This window comes from Emydura macquarii, unplaced genomic scaffold (genome assembly GCF_026122565.2).
Source record: "Emydura macquarii macquarii isolate MOO-44397 ecotype Brisbane River unplaced genomic scaffold, CSIRO-AGI_Emac_v2 contig_306, whole genome shotgun sequence".
NCBI lineage: Eukaryota > Metazoa > Chordata > Testudines > Chelidae > Emydura > Emydura macquarii.
The window spans coordinates 10,247,285-10,262,265 of NW_027130443.1; the positions used below are offsets into that span (position 1 = coordinate 10,247,285).

Genomic DNA, 14,981 nt, shown 5'->3' on the forward strand with positions numbered 1-14,981 from the left:
GTACACCCACGTCTCTGCATGCAGGGCTGTAAATGGACATGTGGCAGGAGGGGAGGAAGAGAGCATATAGGACGGTGTGTGTTAGGGAGTGGGGTGAAGAATGTCTGTGCATCTACACCATGGGGAGAGGAGGAACACAGAGTTGTTCTGTAGAGTGGGTGGAGTGGCTGTCGTGTCTGGCGTTCGGTGTGTGGACGGGTTTTGTATGGGATGTTTATGTTGGGTCTGGGTGCCTATGCGGGAGACACACGGCGTCTGACCATGCCCTGCGATTCACCCGTCAAACCCAGGCAGGTTTGCATTTGTTTCGCAGTAGGAGGCGGTTGTGATTGGGAGTGGCTGTGCATAACGGAAACCTTAGCCTGCAGAGCTAGGGATTCAGGGGTTAAAACCATTTTTACCATAAGGCTAAAATTCCCCTTCTGGAAATACCCACTTGTTGGGTCAAGAACCTACCCTCAGAGGGATGGTCTTACTATCAGGGGGCGGTTCCTACTGAGGTCTTAAAGAGGTGCCTCAGGCTGGGACATTTAGGCAGAACGAAATCAGCCCAGGCAGCATCCATCCAGCTGGTGGGAAGGGAGGGAAGCAAACAGCTGCCTGTCCATCACAGAGAAGAGATTAGCTGGAGTGAAAACATTTCCCTGTAGCAGCAGCAATGGAACCAACTCCTCTCCTCCTGTTTCTCAGCCTGGGCTGGACTTGCAGTGGTAAGTTCCTGGGGACCAGAGCAGATCAGAGGTTCTCCTTGGTCTGGAGGGATCGGGGGTTTGCTGCCTTTGCAAAGGGCTGAGCTGTTCTTTTCAACTTTCTCCCTGCTGGTCCTGGGCACTGCTTTGAAGTTCTCCCCCTTTGCTGTACACTGCACAACGGCTCTGCCACCTGATACAGCTGGGTGAGCAGCTGCATCTCCATCCAGCTGTGACCTGGATGTCGAGGGCTCCCAGCGATGCTCTATGCCCAGTTTGGATTGGCTGGCACGGGCGCACTCAGGAAAGGGACTCTAACAGAGCTGTCTCCATCATTGTGTACACGTGGGGCTGGCTGTGTTGTTCTGTGGTTATACAGTGCCTGGCACAGTGGGGTCCTGGTCCATGACCAGGGTTCCTAGGCACTACGGTAATACAAACAATAATCCTCTTTCTGCATACCTCCACTGCACATGGCTCTTTAATTCACTGATTTTTTTTCCCTCTCCAAGCTTAAACATTGTTAGAACTGGTTTGGAAAGGGAGGGAAAATCCCATCACTTTATGCCCTGAATTTGGCTCTGTCTCAAATGAAATTAATAGGATTATAAAATGTTGACACAGCTGAATCTCTGAGCACGTTTATTTTAGCTCTTAGAACAATACAAATAGCCCAGAGCCTACATTTTACATCAGTGGATATATATTGACTCAGCCAGGTCTGTGCAGCAGCATCAGTGGCATGAGATGTGAGGACACTGGGCTGGCAAGGACTCTCAGAAAGAAATACTTCAGTATCAATGCCGACAGCTGCAGCGGTATTGCTGCCACATGCAGGGCTAGCACTGGTCTGCTTTTTAGAGAGATGCAATGAGATTGTTTTATTGCCCATCTTTGTTTTGGAGACAATCCTTCATCCAAACAGCATCCCAGAGTGTTTTGGAGCAGAGGCACTTGCATTTTCATAGGGTGGACCATGTTGTAATAGACAGCTGGTCTCCTGGACCCTCTTCCTTCCCATGTGCCATTGCCCACGCCTCCTCCCAGTCATGATCCCCTGGGATCCTGCCTCACCTATGTTCTCCATCACATAGTTGGCACAGGGACATTACAGCAATTTCCTGCATTGAAAATTAATGTCTGGAAAGCATTTAAGAGTTGATTTAGGATGCTGACTACCCACCCCCTTCAACTGAAGTTGTGGGATCTGCAGGCTCTCAGCACCTCTGACAATTGTGCCCACAGGGTATTTTAGCTGACTTGTGATGTCATCTAGCAGCTGGAAACGAGAGAGTTCAATGCCACGTAACCACCAGCAACTACTCTGCAGAATACCAGCTCTGTATGGACAGCAGTTTGGGAACTGTGTTGCAGAGAGTTAAAGCCAGATCTCCAGCTGGGCTGAATCACTGTAGTTCCATTGACTTCAAGGAGCTATGTCAATTGACACCAGCTAAGTAGCTGGCCCAGCTAGTACAAGAGATGACAGCTTGCTGGGAAACTATTTTGTTTTGTTCCTGGGCAACTCGAGTGAGTCATTAAAAAGCAAGCCGATGCCCTCTTGGTCTTTGTGCAGACACCACAGATCTTTTGGGCCTTTTCAGAACAGTTGAGGTTTGTCCTTGATTAAAGTTTCCCCGCAGCTTGCTGTGCACCCCAGAGGTGGCGGCATGTCAGCAGTGTTGCTGGCAGGACACCTGCAGATGAAAGTCACTAGTGTGCTGTACAGATTCAATCCAAGTCTTTCATGCAAGCTTCTGTTTCTGTAGGTATGCCTCTGCATTTTCTCCTCTAATATGTGCAGTGGTTTTGTAACAAAAAGCATTTTAAATGCACGTGTCAGTCTCTTACTTTGAAAAACCAAGGTTAAAAAACATCTGGATTGAATTAAAATATTCAGCCCCTTGCTTTAAATACAGTAACCAGAATGTGGGATTTGTACGGCTCACCTCTGATTGACAGCCTGTTCCTTCTTCATGTTAAGGGCTGCCCAGCTCCCATGAGAGCAGCACCCACGACCTAAGCAGGTTAAACAGTGGAAGAGGATGGGCGTTTGGGCTTGTTTTTTAATAACCAGTTATAAAATCTTTGAGGAAGTAGAAACTCAGATAGACAAAGCTAAACGTAGACTGTTCTAGGGAGAATCTCATCCCATGGAAACATCTACAGTGAAATAACATTTTTTCCATCTTTCATCCCTAAAGGATCCCATGGCATAGCCCAAAAATGCTGTCACCTCTGAGATGGAAGGAGCCTGCCACTGCATTGCATGACAGTTGTGGGGAGGGGGGGAATCAGAGCCAACAACCCAGGCACAAATCTTTGCTTTTCTGGGAAGTCCCAGGGGATCGCTGTGTGTTTGTTTGCAGTCTGGTTATTGCGGTCATGACCCGCTTGAGGGGAAGTGGAGCTAAAGAGAAAAATCCTGCCTCTCTTGAAGATAATGGCAAAATTACCCTTAACTTCACTGGAGCCAGAATTTCACCCTAGATCCGTTACAGCTGCAGTGTTACCAACCCTTCTGCTGTTATTGCAAGACACGTGCTATTTGGTGTCTTTTAAAAGCCCCAGATCCAGGAGTTACGGGATTTATGTGGGACTTTCAGCTTTAAAAACACACCAAAACAAGAAGTTGCTGGCCCTCCTGATTGTGGAGAAAAGCTTGATAAAGTGACCAGAGTGAACCCAAGTGGCTCAGAAACCAGAAGATGAAGTGAACCTCAAACCTCACCAAGTCTGTGCCACGCTTTCCCTGGGGAACGGCTGCCTTAGCGAGTTCTGGCTATTTACTTACCCTTGTTTTCTCCACTTGCTGGTTTTCCCTCCACCCCACACAGGCCTGCTGACCGTGCTGCCCCAGGAGCCGCTGGTTGAGATTGGAGGATCCATTCAGTTGAACTGCTCCTTGGACTGTCCGGATGGGAAAGTCCAGTGGAAGGGGCTGGACACCAACCTGGGAAACATCATCTCCACTCCCAGCTATAGCCTCCTGCTCGTGACCAATGCTGCCACAACCATGGAAGGCATACACATCTGTGTGGGGTACTGCCAAGGGAAGTCCTTCCAGGAGCACGTCAACCTGCAAGTGTACTGTAAGTGCCTTAGCTCCTTGCAATTACCCACCAGTTGCCTGACAGTCTAGACTCCAAACAGATTGTGGCTCAAAGGGGATGCAGTCAAATTGAAACCTAGAGGTTTTACCATCACGTTGGCCCAGTGCTTTTCTGACGCAGGCAAACAGGAAGGACTGACCAACTGTGTTGGGGAACCAGCAAAACTGACCCTGCACAAAAAGTGCAGCTAAATCACAAAGACTTCAGACTGAAAGAAAAACCACTTCCCCACTCATCCCTTTTGGTTAGTGTCTCCTCCAGAGCTACTTGCAGCAAACTGCAGATGAGTCACTTGAATGACTGTGTCCCTTTGGGGGCCTGATCCTTTATCATCTGAAATCCCCCATCTTCTCCCCTCCTCCTCCCCCCATGCACAGAATACAGCTAACATTAGAACTTCCAACCGAGAACAGCCTGATGGTCCAGCTCAGCTGGTATCCTGACGCTGACCAAGGCAGGAGACTTAGAGGAAGGTATCAAGCCTCCATAACACATTGCATTATGGCATCCTACACCATGGGATTCTTCCTGGCCCAGCTGATAATCAGTTTATGTCCAGAAACATGAGGCTTGATCACAAAAATGCAGCCCCTTCTGGGGTGGAGGATGGCAATAAACCAGAGCAAGAGAGGAGTGAAGATCAGGAGGCCTGGTTCTCAGAGGTGATGGGCACTTGCAGCAATCACTGGAGGCAATGGGAGCTGCTGGTACCCAACCTCTCTGAAAATCAGGCCCTGGGGTTTAAGGTCTGACTTGACAAGCCTTCTCCACGGCATGGTCCTCTGCCTACCGCAGAAGGAGGAAGGGCTGAGCTGACCGGGTGAGGGTTTGAATCTTCATTCCAGGTAGGCTAAGTATTGTAAAGCTGAGGTTTGGCTTGCTAACCCACCCCTGGCAGATGTGGCCATGGTATGGACCTGCCAGGAATGTAGTTTTGTGGCTCCATGGGAGGAATCCTTGTGTCCCACTCACTCTCCTCATGCATGACTGACATGATGTGCACCTCACTCCCCAAGTCGATGGGTGGGATCTTCAGAAAGGGGACGTGAGTTACAAGCATGAATCCTGCAGAGCCTCAAAGGGACTTCGTGCATCCAGCTCACCTAGGTGCTTTTGAAAATCCTGCCTAACGTCTCCAGTGGCCACTCCCGGCCCTAGTCCCCGAGCACCCTGTCCCAGGGCAGGGGAGGTAGCTAGGAAGCCTCCATTCCTCATTTGCCATTCTTTTCTTAGCTCTTCCAGATACATTACAGCTGGAAAGCCAAGCAAAGGAGCTGGTGGCTGGGCAGCCAGCCCATCTCCACTGCTCTGTTAGCAAGGTGTACCCACCCGGCTCCTTGACGCTGAGCTGGTATCGGGGCGACCAGAGATTGGAGAGCACACCACCTGAAGAAGTGGGCGATTACGAGGAGCTGTTCCGTTATGACTCTGAGCTGGGGGTCCCAGCGGAGCAGGTGACGGAGGGCACGGAGTTCAGGTGCGAGGTGGAGCTGCTGCTGTCACCACAGAGGAGTTTCCAGCAGGAGGGAGCGGTGACTGTGAGCAAGAAAGGTAAGTCCTGGAGATCTGAGCTAGGAATCTTAGCGTGGTGGGGGTGCAACCTCTCCTGCCAACATCTGCTCCAGCCATTTCCTCCTGTCACTTGCTGGGGGCAAAAACTCGTGTTTCCATGCTGCTAATGTTAACTCTGTGTGGTCTGTGATGCCCTAGGCCTCATGGAAACCAGTAGTAGTGTCCAGCTGAATGGGCCTGAATCCAGCCCTGCGAGGACCTTCCCCATACAGGAGAGACGCACAGCTTCCTCCCAGCTCCTGTCACTTGCCCTCCACCCCACCAGAGCTCCTTGACGATTCATTCTGTTACCCCACCCCATGCATCTTTCCTCCTAGCCCCAGCTAGACTCTTCTCCTGAGTCTTCTTGCTAGTCCACCCTGTGAAGTAAGAGATCAAGGGAAGGGCCCTGGGTATGCTAGGTGACTCTTCCCCGTCCCTGTCCTAGGGCGCTAATCCCAAGGATCCTGCCTCAGCCCACACACGGCTGGCACAAAATGTGCCTGGGTGGATTCTTATGCACATATGAAGGGGAGAGCAAAGTGGGAGGATAGGGCTTGAGGTTTCTGACACAACCATATCTTTGGAGCTGGGTCCAGAGGGGTGGAGGGAGCCAGCAGCCACTCCACTCCCCCCCCCCTCCCAGGGGATGGAGGATCGTTCAGTGATGGCGGTGGTCAGAGGGCCACCTCCCTGGTTTGCATGGTCACAGCTCTGAGCACGTGTAGCCAAGCATCAAGAAATCAATTGAAACCTTCTGTTTACAGCTGTATCAGAGGCGCCCACAACTGAGTCAGTCACTAGCCAAGAGACCCCCAGAACTGAGACTCCGGCTACTACAGAGAACCCCTCTGCTCCTGACAGGAGACCCACAACTGGGCTTATGACTACTTCAAGGAACCCTCCCATGGGATTGACTTCTACAGCGAAGCCCACCACAGAGTTCACTGGAACATCACACAAGCCCAATACCAAAGCCACCTCTGTCCACTGGCAGGTGAGCACAGAGACCCTCACTATCGAGTCCAGCACTGCCACAACAGACAGGAACCCCAGCAGTGACCTGAGTTCTGCTTCAGAGAACCTCACCCCAGAGAATGGGGCTAGGACAGAGAGCTCCCTGAGCAAGATAGACACTAGTGGTCCAAACCCCAGCACAGAGTCTGTCTGTAACCTTCTGATCAGGCCTGTTCCTCCTAAAGGGACCATAGGGGAAGCCTTGAAGATCATATGCGAGGCAGAGTGCAGTGAGGATGTTACCATCAGCTGGGTGAAAACCCCTGTGGCGCTGTCTCAGTACCAGGAGGAGGCATCTGAGAGCAAATCCACCTTGACAGTTGACCGTGTAAATCTCAGCTACCAAGGGATCTATCAGTGCGTCATGCTGAGCAGGAGACCCCAGATGGCAAGCCTGCACATCACTGTGTCTGCTGGTGAGTTGCTGCAAATGCCTTTGCATTCAGATGTTGTTGGTCCCCGGGTGGGGGTGCAGCCAGCCCAGGGAAAAGGAGGAGTCCCCGTAATCATGTTAGCTGTGGGAGTAGAGATCAGGGAATGAAACTAACAACAGAACACTGAATCTACTGCTTTAAGGTCACCATAACCCTCCAAACAGAAGCAGTGTGTGGGGAGAGGCGAAGTGTGTGTGCTCAAGGGTCACAAGTTACACATGTGTCTTGGCCACACTTTTCTTGGATGTTGAATGCTACAGTGAATAATGGCTGGGGAAAGTTGCTGGGTTGACAGCCCTGAAATTCCACCCACAGGCACTAGTACAACATGGGCAGCGGCAGTGGAAACTTCCCTCTCTGAACCCTGCCAACGCCTTCACCCTGGGCTGGAGGGATCAATCTCTAGGCATAAGCCTGTTCGCCTTTACAGCCCATTAAATCCTCTCTGCTGAGGCTGCTGATCCGTGCCAGCTGGCACCGATGGGTCATGTGATGCGTAGATGCAGCTGTTGGTGGCTGGCTGGAGAACCAACCGCTAGTGTCAAAGGACACTTAGCAACCTGATCTGCGGCCTGGGCTGGATTCCGTAGGTTCTGTGTCATGTTATCGATGCCCTGAGCCACCCAGGCACAGATTGGCTGTTTCACGTCAGTGTGAATCTGGTTTTCCTTTGCACTATGAGTTCCTGAATGACACACTAGCCTTCTCCTTAGTGGGGGGAGGGCTGCTTCTGGCACAACATAATGAGGAACACTTGCATTGTAAGTATTTCTAGTACTCAAGTGCCAGTGTGCTCAGTGCTGTACCGGGGCACGAATGAGGTTTATACTTACCGGTGTAGAGACTGAGCCCTGCTAAGGGCTATAGCATGCCGACTGACCGTGCATCGTCTCTTCTTTGCAGCTACCTTCAGCACGGACTCTGCCATCGCAGTCGGGACGGCAGGCTCTCTCCTGGGCCTGATCGTCACAGCGTTCGCCTCACGGCGCCTGTGGAGGCGACTCCACCCGCTGGGCGGGAAGAGTCCTAAGGGGGATGGTGTTTAGGTGCACGTGGTCCCATCGCGACTCGTCTTGGACATTCATCTTCTTTGTGCCGACGAGCTTGTCAGTTGTTATGGGAAGTTGGTACTAAAGCCAGCCAGGCCTCTTGGACGGCACCTGTCCAGGCAAGGGAGTAGAGAACTTGCCTGAGATTTGGGCTGCTGCTGGGAGACGAGAGCTGGGTAAATGGCCATGTTGGAAGCTGGATCCGTGGGTTGACCATTCTCTTTCCTTTCCTCCACTTCACTCTTGACATCATGGGTTCCTCCAGTTTCAAGGGCAACAGTAGCATCGTGGTCCTAAGTCCAGACAGGTGCTGAGACTTGGCTCCTAGTTACAGCTGTGTGTCTAACAGCTTAGACAAGAGCTTCACCAGGAAGGTGAACAGGTGTCAAGGTACAGCAGTTTCTAAAACAGACCCATCCCTTCGCAATATATTTAAAACTCTCTCCTGGCTTGGGGCTTCTGGCTGATAAGCTACCAGTAAAGTTTCCCATAGAAGAGGATTGGTTGGAAATTCCTGATCGTTTCTGGATTTGTCTTGTTTCTTTTGATGGTGGCTTCTTATTTCAAAACTCTGAGGTCAGTTGCTCCTGTTTTTGTTCCCAAGTAAGTTACATATTTCCTTTTGGGGTGAGGGAGAGAATTTTTTTTTGGGGGGGGGGGGGGGGGATTCTAGGTGCAACAAGGGTTGGCTGGGAAGGGACAAGGTGAGAAAATGCACAGACTTGGACCCTTGGAACTGGACTGATTGGAGACTTTAGCAAATACACAACAGTGATGAACCATCAGTGAGACTCTCTGTGCTGCCTATCCAGCTCCAGGCACTGGGTTTCTTTGCGCTGATACTCTGCAGCCACACCCTCTCACGCTGAGCCAGGACTGCAACCCCTTCTGGAGAGGGCTATGAGGCAGCTGTCTGGTTCCTTCCACGCCGAGATTGTACATGCGCCAGCCCCATCTCAAAGATGGGCTGGAAACTGAAGTCAGTTCATCTGTGTATTTAAAACAAATGTCCTAAGAAACCCCTCCCAGCTGCTGTAATGTATCAAAAGCGGCTGCTTGTAAATAATCTGTATTGAATGCTGAGAACGCAGTAGACCTGCTGTGTATACTGTCTGTTGTATAGTGAGAACTGCTGCTCTAATAAAGGGTTTGTTTTTACGTAATCCCTGAGGTGCTTTCCTTGGCAAGTCTCTCGTCTCTGTACCCTGGCCCTAGTGTTTGTCTGCAGCGGCAGCGAGTGGATGGCCATGGGCATGCTTGTATTCCATACAGAAGGCAGATGGGGCAGGGAGGGCACTCAGGGCCTGGCTGCTAGCAAGTCTTTAAGAATTAGTCCCATTGAGTACATTCCTGTGGGCATTTGACTTCAGCCAGGTATTATGGGTGCCACCGACATCTGCAAGAGGCTTTGAATTGCGGCTTGCTGATGAGATGCGGCCTTGATGGCTCTAAAATACAAGACCTGGCTTTCATGGCTGAAGCAGAGGCACGCCTCCCTTGATCCTAGAGATGGGAATCCTTGAATACCTTACAGAGAAAAGCCAGTTCTCTCTGAGCCCCAAACCAGAACTACGCTACCTGTCCTCCACCCGCTCCTATCCACTGCCACCAGCCCCGCGTCGCACTCCCTCATGACACAGCAGCGCCTCTCTCTAAGATAGTTCACATGTGACCATCTCGGCAAGGAAATCCCTGAGGGCGTGGCACGGGCTGCCATTTACGGCCCCTGCTGGGGAAACTGCCTACAGGAAACTCTGTCGTTTTGAGCTTGGGGTCCTGCTTTCTGGGCTCACGCCTTGTCAGGCCACAGGAAGCAATGCAACGTTTAGCACGGGGCCAGATTAAGGGCCAAGCAAAGAAACAAACCCAACTAGTCCTGATAAGTCAATAGGTGCTTTAGCAATGCACCGCCCCCCTCCTGACCAGCGGGATGGAGCAGCCTTGTAGGGTCAGTCCTCCCCCGTCATACTCCCACAGCTGCAGCTGGCCTAGCATTTGTGCTCAGCCAGAGATGACTGTGGCTGAAGCAGCTGCCAAGAGAGGTGGTGACACTGACCTCGTCCCAGCAGGGAAACCTGAGGTGTTGTGTGAAGCCCCATAGGCCACCTTGGGGGAAGCAGGGAAAGCGCAGAAGTCATTGGCCATGGTGGCAGGTAGAGTCATTTATCTTGCAGTTGCAGTAATCGGAGCTGCCATTCTCACACTGCCTGCCATGCACGTGCTAGCTGGGGACAGGGCTAGAGCAGAGAACTGTTCCCCTCCCTGGTAAGATCAGGAGCTAGCTGCAGGTTGGGGACATGGGTGGGGGGGGGTGACGGAACGGACAAGATCCTTCGCAAAGAACTTGGCTGCTCCCCATGTCAATGAAAGTTTCCTGTAGTGCAGGAAAGTTGTCTAAATAAACACTCAATTCCCGCCTCTGCTTCTTGTGCTAAAAACTCACTAGAACCAGCTTTCGGAAAACAGTCATTACTCTGCAGCAACCTGCATGTGTCGGAAGTCAGCTGGCTGAGCTAAGGTGGGTGAGGTCTGCTTCCACGCTCTGACGGCACAGCTCTAATGAACAAATACCAGCCTCAGCGGGGCTCAGACCACTCACAAGAACAAGGAACCTCAGCAACCCCACACCCTCCACTCAAAGAAAAGAAGAGCTTCTCCAAATCCAGCTGGAAGGGGATATATCAATGCAGCAGAACAGATACCCCAGTTGGAACCTGGCTAGGCCGCTGTGGTTAACAAAGGCCACACAGCTTGTGTGCTCAGCAACCACGACAAAGGCTGCAAAAAAAAAAATCCCTACCTCAATCTGTAGTCCCTCGGACATCACAGTGAACCCCTATGCTGCTGTGGGGAAGTGGGCCAGCTCATTCAGAGGGAAGAGCTCTTACCTCTGAAAATCAGCATCGGCTCCTGCGTGTTGCCTGAAGATCTCCCCTCCAAGCACTGACCCGGCCCAGCCCTGTTTAGTATGAAGTCCTAGCGAAGGTGGAGAGTGCAGGAGGCTGCCATGTTCCTACTTATTAGCAGCCAAGGTTTGTTACTTTTCTGAGTTCATAATGTACAAGCCAAAAAACTGTCTTTAAAAAATCCCTGCACTAACTCACAGGGTCTCTCCTCTGGCTCCTGCACAAAAAGCTGTTTTAAAACAGCAACCACGGGTGGCCTCGCAGTAGGTAACAGGCTTCTGTTGAAGCACAGCCTGCCTGCTGCAGACACACCTCATCAGCTACAGCAGCATTCCCATCACATCTCCACAGAGCAGATTCAAGGCAACCCATCCATTTGACATCTGCTCCATTTGTTTTCTGTAGATACAAGGGAACTTCTCACCCTGCCCTTTGGCAGGCAAGATGCAGCCCAAGCCTCTGACTTAGCCCAGCCATCCACAGCGCAGGGGGGAGATTGATCTGTGCTGCCATTTCCAGTGAGCAGCGCTGGACAATGAAAGCTTTATTCAGAGAACAGATAGCAGAAAAGATTTCCTAGCACCAGCCTCCCAGTGAACCCCAGCTCTGCCCTCGAGACCCACTTCTCACAGGCAGAGGGCAGGTGACTCAACCTGGAGCACAATGAAAAGACTCAGAAGTCTTTCAAGTTAAACCCGGTCCTTGGGCTGGAGCCCACCCCTCCTGGGGAGCTGTGCACATTGGAGGGAAAAGGGAAAGTCTCCAGCGGTTCACATATACTCTCGAGTGTAGATACTGTAAACAACTTGAGCCCTGGCCAGTGAGGACCAGACTCAAAAATCCCCCATCTGGGGGGGAGAAGGAAGGAAGGAAGGAAGGAAGAAGGGTCATTTCAGAGCAGCATGCTTCTGCTCCCACACCCGCACTGAAAACAAAGAGCCCTGCTACTTTCAAGGGCTGGTCCCCCTGGAGCAGGACACATTTTGTCTGCTCCCCACCCTCTCTCTGTTGTCAGGAAATGGAAGTCCCACAACCCATCCCTGGAGAACAAAACATTAGATCCTAAGTTCTCGGAGGTTGGGACCTTCTCTGCTTGCAGGGTCTGTCTATCACTGCAGAACACAGTGAGGTGGGTGAGCTTGACTGAACTACAGTGGCAATTAGATTACAACAAAAGCCGGTAAGGGACATGGTGCAGAATTCCAGGCAGAAGGCACTACTGCCAAACTAAAGTGGGTGCGTGATAAGAAACATGACAACATTGACAGGCTCATGATTTAAAGGCGCTGGCAGGCGGGGTTTACAGTAACTGAGAAGCCGCAGGAACACTCTTACCATCAGAACAGATTACGCAGCTGCTCCCTGGAAACCATTCTGTTTGGGATTTTTCTTAAAACTGCATGGAACGATAATGCAGATGCAGCCAGTCAAAAATACTGCCACGCCTAGGAGGTGGGACCCCAGGCCTTATCAGCCCTTTTCCCTTCACCAAAACCCGATGCACTAGACATATTCCTACAGCACTGAAACGAAGAGGAGGGGGTAGGAGGGCTAAACACAGGCAGCAGAAGCAAAGACATCTGCAGCAGTTTGTAGTGTAGTGTATGAAAGACCAACTGCATCTATCAGACATGGCAGCATCTCTTAGCAGCTTCTCAGCTCAGATGTGAGCTTGGAGCACAGAGAATCTCTGGCCTGGACTAAACTGGCAAGTTTGGCAAAGGATGTTTAAAAAACAGGATCACAGGGGAGCCTTTGGTCAGATTGTAAACCAGAGTCCAGCCATCTGACAGCAGCTCCTGCACCAGTGTCATCTGTGCACAGAAATTGCCCTCAGCTGCCCATTCAACAGGAAGCACTATAAACACCATGGAGCTTGAGCGGCTCCAAACCTGTTTCCTCATCACAAATACTGAGGTTCTGCTTCCCTTTTTTAATGCCCAGCTTCTGTGCTGGGTCTCAGCACATTACCAGCCTCCCCCAGAGCATGGGCAGACTCCCGAGATTGCAGCAGTCTAAGCAAGTTAGACTGAGCACAGCTGCCTGGGGGCAGGACCCTAGGAACTTAGCAGAGAGAGGGAACAAGAGCCAGTTACTAGAGCTCAGCGTGCCAGCGATTGGCAAGTGCTGTCCTGCAGCACAGTGTCCTGCATCAGCAATGCCCAAGAGTGACCATTTATGCGCCTCAGCCCAGCCTACGAGGGTTCTCGGGAGATGTGTCCAGGACCTCTCCCACCATGTGCAAGTTCTCTTCGCAGGGCAGGCACACTCTCCCCTAGCTGTGTACGGTGCGCTGGTGCTTCAGCAGGTTGGATTTGTGGTTGAAGGACTTGGAGCAGCGTTTGCAGCTGAACTGCTTCTGGGTCTGGTGAGTTCTCTTGTGCTGCAGGAAGGTGGAGAAGTGGGTGAAGCTCTTGGCACAGTGCTCACACTTGAAAGGCCTTTCACCCGTGTGGATGCGCTGATGCTCCTTGACCGAGGCCTCCCATTTGAACCTCTTGCTGCACTGGGCACATTTGAAAGGTTTCTCCTCGGTGTGGATGCGGAGATGCTTGATGAGGCAGGACGTGCGCTTGAAGCGCTTGGCACACACATTGCACTGGAAGGGCGCCTCATCCGAATGGACCTTGCTGTGTTTGGCAAGATCCCCCGCCAGCTTGAAGTGCTTGCCACAGGCATCGCAGCAGTGGGGCCGCTTGTCCGAGTGGACCAGGCGGTGCTTGATGAGGTCAGCACAGCGGATGAAGCTCTTTTGGCAGGTCTCGCACTGGTAGGGCCGCTCGCCTGTGTGGATGCGCTGGTGCTCCCGGAAGTTGTAGAGGCGCTTGATGTCCTTCTTGCAGATGTCACAGCGGTAGAATGCCAGGGAAACGGCTGTGCAGCCAAGGAGCCGGTGAGATCGTTTCTGCTTTCTCCTGACTGCGGACTTTGGAGGGCTTTTCCCTGCTTCCATGGGGTTGGAGACTACACCTGGAAAAGCAAGGATTTATATAACCCCAGATGCTTTCGCTCTGCGCTTTGTGGAGCATGGGAGAGGTCAAGGTCCCTGCCTTGAGGACCTTCCAGTCTAACTCAGGGGATTATGGGGCAACATTTCAGGCTGTTAGAAACTCCAGTGATCAATGCAGAAGGTTTAATGACAGAAGCAGCTTTGCAGCAGGGCACAGGAAGAGTGAGTTTGTCCAAAGGCATCATGAAAGAGGAGAGTGGGAGAAACAAAGGAACGGGTGGGCAGGAGGATGCAAAGAAGCATAGGGAGGAGGAAGTGTGAGCGTGTGTTTTATTACCTTCTCCAGTCCCCGCCTCTCTGATAGGGCAGATTGCCCCATTATCCGCATGGGGAAAGCGAAGCAGCGAGAGGAAGAGAAACGCCAGTCGGAGAGCTGGCCAGACAACCCAGGAGTCCTGCCTCCACCGCCGGGTGCAGCCAGCGGCGGGCAGGGCTGCGTCTGGCACGTCCACACGGCGGGGAAGCGAACCTGCATCCTCCCCTGATCCCCCCTCCCTCGGGCGCGCCCAGGCCCCCCCCAGCATGCAATCAGAAGAGGTCTTCAGCCCCCAATTAGCCCAGCCCCCTCTCCCGCCTTCAGCCCAGGGAGAAGGGGGGGCTGGGCACAGCTCCCCCAAACTGAGGGGGAACCCCAGCAGCTCAGTCCAGCCCCCGCCCAGAGCACGGGGGGGGGGGGGGTCACACGCCCGCATTACCTGCAGCCCCCCCCCCGGCCTGGAGAAGGAAGGGGGGGCACTAGGCAGCTCCTCCCATGCCCTGGGCTCAGCGAGTCGCCTCCACGCCCCCTTCCTCGCTGAGGGAAGGGGTCAAAGGTCACCGGATATAGAAACCGCAGCCGGAGGTCAGCGTCCTTAGCTACCGGTTGCTAGGGGGCGGGGCATTTGCCCACAGTAACTATGGGAGCCTTTTCCAAAGCAGACCCGTGGGCGTGGCCGGATCTAAACGCCGAGGCTGCGGGGGCAAAGTTCGCCGCGTTCCCGGCTCGCAAGGATTCTGCGGACATAAGGCTTGAAGGCACCAGAGCTAAGATGGCGGCTATAGGCTTCATTGCCCACAGTCAATATGGCGACCCCCCCCCCCCGCAGCGCTTTCTCTGATTGGCATAGAATTGCGCCAAGATGGCGGCCGCCGGCCTCCTTCGCCAGTTGATTGGATTCCGGGGTGCAAGATGGCGACCGACGAGCTTCTTCCCCCGCTGATTGGCTGCCAGTA

The 14,981-nt window shown here is 52.5% G+C and overlaps 2 protein-coding genes across 2 annotated transcripts; one reads left to right on the top strand and one right to left on the bottom strand.

Annotated features, from left to right (window-relative positions):
• The first annotated feature begins 385 nt into the window (after positions 1 to 385).
• Positions 386 to 8,484, top strand: MADCAM1 (mucosal vascular addressin cell adhesion molecule 1). Its single transcript, XM_067558842.1, has 5 exons — positions 386 to 710; positions 3,527 to 3,781; positions 5,036 to 5,353; positions 6,121 to 6,786; positions 7,708 to 8,484. Exons 1-5 carry the CDS (start codon positions 659 to 661, stop codon positions 7,848 to 7,850), a joined length of 1,434 nt encoding a protein of 477 aa, XP_067414943.1. The 5' UTR covers positions 386 to 658; the 3' UTR covers positions 7,851 to 8,484.
• Positions 8,485 to 8,543: 59 nt separating this feature from the next.
• LOC137160306 (zinc finger protein 70-like) lies at positions 8,544 to 14,232 on the bottom strand. Its single transcript, XM_067558827.1, has 2 exons — positions 14,047 to 14,232; positions 8,544 to 13,729 (listed from the first exon to the last, which is right to left on the bottom strand). The coding sequence occupies exon 2, from the start codon at positions 13,710 to 13,712 to the stop codon at positions 13,035 to 13,037; it is 678 nt and encodes a 225-aa protein (XP_067414928.1). The 5' UTR covers positions 13,713 to 13,729; positions 14,047 to 14,232; the 3' UTR covers positions 8,544 to 13,034.
• Between the last annotated feature and the right edge of the window lie 749 nt (positions 14,233 to 14,981).

Excerpts from the sequence above, each read along its gene's own strand:
- MADCAM1 (XM_067558842.1), top strand. The coding sequence starts at position 659 with ATGGAACCAACTCCTCTCCTCCTGTTTCTCAGCCTGGGCTGGACTTGC. Across the intron at positions 711-3,526 it reads CCTGGGCTGGACTTGCAGTG|GCCTGCTGACCGTGCTGCCC; the intron begins GTAAGTTCCTGG and ends CACCCCACACAG. Across the intron at positions 6,787-7,707 it reads GCACATCACTGTGTCTGCTG|CTACCTTCAGCACGGACTCT; the intron begins GTGAGTTGCTGC and ends TCTTCTTTGCAG.
- LOC137160306 (XM_067558827.1), bottom strand. The coding sequence starts at position 13,712 with ATGGAAGCAGGGAAAAGCCCTCCAAAGTCCGCAGTCAGGAGAAAGCAG.